Genomic DNA, 7,140 nt, shown 5'->3' with positions numbered 1-7,140 from the left:
CTGCGTAAAACATATGCTGGATAAATTGGAGGTTCATTCCACTGTGATGACCCCAGATTAACAAAGAAGCTAAGTTGAAAAGAAAATTAATGAATGAATGTTTTAAATAAAATAAACATGCATATATATGTGTGTGTGTGTGTGTGTGTGTGTGTGTGTGTGTGTGTGTGTGTGTGTGTGTGTGTGTGTGTGTGTGTGTGTATATATATATAGGAAATATAGCTTATATATATAAAGGAAATTATATATAAAGCACATTTTCACAGTATGTCTGATAATATTTTTTCTTCTGGAGAAAGTTTTATTTGTTTTATTTCAGCTAAAAAGTTTTTAATTTTTAAAAAATATATATTTTAAGATCAAAATTATTAGCCCCTTTAAGCTCTATTTTTTTTTCGATAATCTACAGAACAAACCATCGTTATATAATAACTTGAAATACTAAATACTCTAACCTGCCTAGTTAACCTAATAATCCTAGTTAAGCCTTTTAATGTTACTTTAAGCTGTATAGAAGTGTCTTGAAAAATATCTAGTCAAATATTATTTACTGTACTGTCATAATGGATAAAATATATAAGTTATTAGTTAATAAATTGTTTATTACAACTATTACATTTAGAAATGTTGAAAAAAATCTTCTCTCAGTTAAACAAAAATTTGGGGAAAAAATAAACAGGGGGTCTGATAATTCAGACCTCAACTGTATATATACTGTATGTATGTAGGTTATAACATTTAATACTTAATGCATATATTGTGAAGTCTATAAAATATAAAACTAGGCCTATTTGAAGTATTTTAACTTTATATAGACCTACTGTATGTACTGTACACATGAATCAGGAGCTAAATGTATCTTATTTATTCATGTATTTGTATTTTTACAGATATAAGATACAGTTTGCAATAGCTATATAGACCTTATTGCTGAGCCACTAAAAACTAATATATTAAACTCTCCGTTATTCATGCTGTTTCTTTCTACTGAATATGAAGAACTGCTCAGTCAGCAGCATCCTACGCCTGTCGCGCAGTGGGCGGAGCTATCAAAATAAATGGCGGGGTTAATAATACTGTAGGAGGACTATGAAATGGTCTGAGATCATAGTGGGAGGAACTAGCGTTATGGTAGGAGGAGCTGAAGCGAAAATGGTAAGGGTTAATGGATGTTTGGGTTGTTTACAGTGGGCGGAGTTAGCGGTGTGATGGGAGGATTCAGTGTCATGATGGCCCTGATGCTCGCAGTGAGGGAATCCGATCTAATACGTGTCCACATATAATAACTGCTCTTTTCCTGCACAGACTCATTATATGCGTTCAAGTAGAGCGTCACTGGTTCTCAGTTTGCCATGGAATGGATTACTTTAATTCTGACGGTGTCTGTGGTGATTATTTCGTTTCATCTTCTCTTTGGTAAAAGTCACCCCAATGCTCCACCATGTATAAGAGGTTGGATACCCTGGTTTGGGGCTGCTTTTGAATTTGGCAAAGCACCTTTGCATTTCATCCAGCAAGCCAGAGCCAAAGTAAGTTTGCAAACTTGAGATATTACTTGCATGAGGAATCAAAACTGTACTTACTGTATGGGGTCATGCATATCAGATTTGCATACGATTTTCCATTTGTTTTGCACATTTTAATACATTTGATATTAGTTAAAAGTGAAAATAACGAGCATGTAGAATCAAAACTGTACTTATATAATCTGCATATGCATATGTATTATTGCATAACAGATTTGCATACGATTTTCCATTCATTTTGAACATTTTTATAAATTTGTTACTAGTTAAAAGTGAAATTAACCTACATATATTTTAATGAATATCTAAAAATGCAGACTATTTAAAAAGGTACCAGACAGTTTGTAGTATAAAACATGCAGGGTCTGCCAATGAGTCCAGAAGTCCAGCTCCTCCCCTGCAAATTCAGATGAACCTGTTGCTCTCACCTTTTGTATAAAAATATAAAAGTGCTTATTAATAGTTTGATTTCTAGAGCAGTATTTTCAAAAGTAACAGATTGATGTTTTTTTATCTAAATAAAGCTGCAGATTATGAATATTAATAAACGATAAATATAAAACTTATTTCAAGCTGCTTATTGAAGAAGGAATTGCTTAATTTTTACATATTGCATAATAATTGCAATGGCAATATGGTATTCCTCCTAATATAAAACAAAATGAATGTATGCCATTATACTTTCAATACTTTCATCTCCAACCACAAAACCATTACCCAGACAATCAGCTGAAGCCCGGTGGTCAATGTTGACGTGTTTTGTTTTTGTGCTGTGTCACACTAACCGAGTTTGTCTTCACCTCTTCACCGTTAATTTATGCAACTAGGACAAGAGCTGCACACACTGGCCCTTTTTGACACAATTTCTGTTCTGGGCACAGTCCTGTGAAAGCATGGTAACTAACAATCAGTTTGCTCCAAAATTCGCTAATTGCATCTGCCAAGGAAAGAAATCACACAAGAGAGTGCTTTTAAAGTTCACCATGGGGGTTGCTAAACAAATAGCCTGTTTTTGAACTGCATGTTTTTTGTACATCATTTGCATTTTAGGTAACATTCGGTCATTTAAGTGTGAAAGGAGTAATACATTTTAAAGGATGTAGAATGAAAAATCTGTCATCATTTACTTAGTTACTTGATAATTAGTTAAATTTATGGTAAGGGTGAGGCCCTTACCATAACCTCAACTAATTAACTTGTAACTAATAGCTTTTAATAGTAAAAGCTATTATATACACTCACCGGCCACTTTATTAGGTACATTATGTCCAACTGCTCGTTAATGCAATTTTCAATGATTTCACATTTCAAAATGCATTTAGGCAAGTAGACATGGTCAAGATGATCTGCTGCAGTTCAAACCAAGCATCAGAATGGGAAAGAAAGATGATTGAAGTGACTTTGAAAGTGGCATGGTTGTTAATGCCAGATTGGCTGGTCTGAGTATTTCAGAAACTGCTGATCTACTGGGATTTTCATGCACAACAATCTCTAGGGTTTACAGAGAATGGTCAGAAAAAAAGAAATTATCCAGTCAGCGGCAGTTCTGTGGATGCAAATGCCTTGTTGATGCCAGAGGTTAGAGGAGAATGGCCAGACTGGTTCCAAACAACAGGAACTCAAATAACCACTCGTTACAACCGAGATATGCAAAAGATTTCTGAATGCACAACACATCCAACCTTGTGGCAGATGGGCTACAGCAACAGAAGACCTCACTGGGTGCCAGTCCTTTCAGCTAAGTACAGAAAACTAAGGTTACAATTCGCACAAGCTCACCAAAATTGGACAATAGAAAAATGGAAAAACACTGCCTGGTCTGATGAGTCTGGATTTCTGCTATGACATTTGGATGGTTGGGTGTCATTTGGCCCCAAATTGCCATTTACCAGCATCAACAACATGAAAACATGGGTCCATCCTGCCTCATTTCAACAGTTCAGGCTGGTGATGGTGGTGTAATGGTGTGGAGATATTTTCTTGGCACACTTTGGGCTCATTAGTACCAATTAAGCAACGTGTCAACGCCACAGCCTACCTGAGTATTGTTGCTGCCCATTGTCCATCACTTTATGACCACAGTTTATTCATCATCTGATGGCTTTTTTCAGCAGAATAATGGACCATGTCATAAAGCGCGAATCATCTCAGACTGGTTTCATGAACATGACAATGAGTTCACTGCTCTTAAATGGCCTCCATAGTCACAAGATCTCAATCTAATAGAGCACCTCTGGTATTTTGTGGAATGGGATATTCGCCTCATGGATGTGCAGCCAACAAATCTGCAGCAACTGCGTGATGCCATCATGTCAATATAAACCAAAATCTCTGAGGAATATTTCTAGTACCTTATTGAATCTATGCCACGAAGGATTAAGGCAGTTCTCAAGCCAAAGAGGGTCCAACCAGGTACTAGTAAGGTGTACCTAAAAAAGTGGCCAGTGAGTGTATAAACAGTTACCCTGCAGTTATATACAGTATCATTAATAAGTGATTTCCTACTATAAAAGCTGATGGTAGCAACCAACATTCTTTAAAATATCTTATTTTGTTTTCAACAGAAGAAAGAAGGCTTAAAACCACATAAGGGCGAGTAAACTATCAGATAATTAAAGTTTTTGGGTGAACTAACCCTGTAAAGTATCAAATAAAAGTGTGTTTTTTTCCTCCAGTATGGTCCAGTTTTCACAGTTGTGGCTGCTGGGAAGAGAATGACATTTGTGACCCTAAATGAGGACTTCCGAGTTTTCTTCACCTCCAAAGATGTTGATTTTGAACAAGCAGTGCAAGAACCCGTTCACAACACAGGTATCAGTCTTTGCCATTATAATTGACTGCTAAAGCTGTTTAATCTACACAATTAGTCTCTTAAACGTGACCTTAGACTCTGAACTCAGCGCATGATTTATTACCGTGTCCTTGACCGGCTTATTTTCAATGCTGAAGCGTCATCAATACTGTAGTCTGCGACTAATGTGACTCGTGTTAACCTTGTTTGGCTTCCTGTCCAGCTTCTATCAGCAAAGACAACTTCTTTGAGTCCCATCCGACCTGTTCGGCTATAATCAAAGGCAGACTGACTCCGGGCAACACGGCGATGCTCTCTCCTCATCTCTGTGAAGAATTTAATGACCATTTGGAGAGCCTTGGAAGCGAAGGATCTGGACACCTAAATGAGCTCATCAAGTATAGTCTTCTCACATCAATTATTTACATTGGGCTAAAGTTTCCCTTAGAGAACAGCAGGCCTAACACACTGCGCTTAATAATGTACATTCATATTATGGAGTATTATCAATTACTTACAAATTCACTCTTAGAATAAAAGTAAAATGTTCCAAATAGTTTTTATTGTAATGATATAGAAGAATCTAAATATAATTGGTCACAATCTTTTGAAAATCTTATAAACCTTTTTACACTGTAAATAATTTGCCAAATAACAGTTTTCTGTTTATTTACGGCTGTGAATTGCATTATGGGATGTTGCTCTCTGCTCTGTCGACTTTTGATGTTGAAACTTCAACTCTACAGTTAAGTTTTTTTTACATTTTAGTAGTTTGAAATAATATAGATATAAAGTATATATTTAACAAGTCTGTAAAGTAAGAGAAAATGTCCTGCCAGTTTATAACAAGGTTTTTGTAGTGTAATATACAACACCAACAGACAATACATCACTTTAAACTATTCAAAATATTAATAAAAGTCACTTTTTTTTTACTTTTCAAGGTTAAAAGTTGTTGAAAGAAAGATCAAGGTCCCGTGATGCAATTCAAAAACATTAATAAACAGGGAAAAAAAAAAAACCATGAAATCACAAAAATATGACATTTCTAACAGGTTCTTCAAGAAACCTATAATGACATCAAATTGCCTTAATTTTAAAGATTGTTACAGCAATCTTGTAATACAAATTACATGATGAAAATTAAAAACACAAATATTGCAACCTATATAATAGATGTTATGTTCCCTTACCCTGTATGGCATAAATGTTTGTTTTAGAAGAAAAAATATTTCACTGCAATTTTTAGGTGCTTTGAGGTCCCTTATAATAAAACAATCATAAAATTTACACCATCGCCCCACCACCAGATTTTGGTTTGTTGCCTCTGGGCAAACCAATATAATATGTTAATATATGTACATTCTTTGAAAAGACAAATTCTCGTCTTCTTATCTTATTTACAGGAGTGTGATGTATCCGTCAGTGATGAGCAATTTACTAGGCCGCTGTAATTCGCCCAGCAGCGCTCTCAGCAGGCAGGAGTTCCTGGAGAAGTTTACAACCTACGATGAGGGATTTGAGTACGGCTCACAACTCCCAGAGATGTTCCTCAAGTATGTGAGCAGTCCTGCCACAATATGAAGAAAAAAAGGCCAACAGTCAGTTGCTTACATCTATATAATGACGTCTATCTATCTACCTACCTACCTACCTACCTACCTACCATGCATCCATCCATCCATGCATCCATGCATCCATCCATCCATCCATCATATATACTGTATATATATACATACATACATACGTACGTACATACACACAGACACAGTTAAAGTCTGAATTATTAGCCCCCCTGAATTATTAGCTCCCCTGTTTATTTTTTCCCTAATTTCTGTTTAACATAGATTTTTTTCCATAGATATTTACAGCACTTTAAGTTAAGCCATTTTAAGAAAAATAAAAAAAAAGTTTTTTTTATAAATTTATCATAATGTGTGTGGTAGAGGGCTAATAACTGATTTATTTTATCTTTGTCAGTAAAAAATATGACAGTAAATAATATTTGACCAGATATTTTTCAAGATTAAGACATTTAGAGGCTTAACTAGGTTAAGTAAGTTAAGTAGGAAGGCAAGTAATTGTATGACGATTGTTTGTTCTGTAAACTATCGAAAAAATATAGCTTAAAGGGGCTAATAATTTTGACCTTAAAATGGTTTTAAAAAAATTTAAACCTGCTTTAATTCTGGTCGAAATAAATATAAAAGGACTTTCTCCAGAAATAATACTATCACTAGTCATACTGTGAAAAATTCCTTACTCTGTTAAACTTCATTAAAAAATAAAATCAAAGGGGGGCTAATAATTTTGACTTCAACTGTAAATATATACAGTTATTTATGGATATTTACAGTAAATACATCACTTTTATAGCCAGTAATGGATGAATCTTTTTTTTTCTTCAGGGAATGGTCAAACTCAAAGCATTGGCTGCTTTCTCTGCTGAGAAAAATGGTTATCAAATCAGAGGAGACCCTCTATAGTGAGAGTGATAGAAAGGTAATGCACATTAATATAAAGCAATCCATATTGTCTTGATTAAAACACAGAGATGGCCTGTTAAAAAGAAACCTTGAAAAATATCTAAAAATCAAAGGGCTTTAATCTGCTTTTTGGCAGTTTAATTCTACAAATAATGCTGCATTGTGTGGAAAAAAAACATTAGCATGTAATAATTTTTTTTTTACTTATGATCTTGAAAAATGTACAATAAGGAACATGTTGTCCCAACAAAGATTATAAAATAAAATAAAATATTATTGGTAAAATATAAAATGAAAATATTATCGAATAGGTATCTGTGTATCGACTAAAAAATTT

At 34.5% G+C, this 7,140-nt stretch overlaps 1 protein-coding gene across 1 annotated transcript in view; it reads left to right on the top strand.

Moving 5' to 3' along the window:
* The first annotated feature begins 1,304 nt into the window (after positions 1 to 1,304).
* Positions 1,305 to 7,140, top strand: part of cyp39a1 (cytochrome P450, family 39, subfamily A, polypeptide 1) — a 28,995-nt gene continuing 23,159 nt past the window's right edge. The window contains 5 exon segments of the mRNA NM_001030189.2: positions 1,305 to 1,529; positions 4,202 to 4,337; positions 4,541 to 4,715; positions 5,724 to 5,873; positions 6,726 to 6,819. Coding sequence (NP_001025360.1) covers positions 1,353 to 1,529; positions 4,202 to 4,337; positions 4,541 to 4,715; positions 5,724 to 5,873; positions 6,726 to 6,819 — 732 coding nt within the window. The 5' untranslated portion in view covers positions 1,305 to 1,352.

This window comes from Danio rerio, chromosome 20 (assembly GCF_052040795.2).
Source record: "Danio rerio strain M-AB ecotype USA chromosome 20, GRCz13ab, whole genome shotgun sequence".
NCBI classification, from domain to species: Eukaryota; Metazoa; Chordata; class Actinopteri; order Cypriniformes; family Danionidae; genus Danio; species Danio rerio.
The sequence above is the reverse complement of the archived record's forward strand: the minus strand, read 5'-3'. Positions and strand labels throughout refer to the sequence as shown.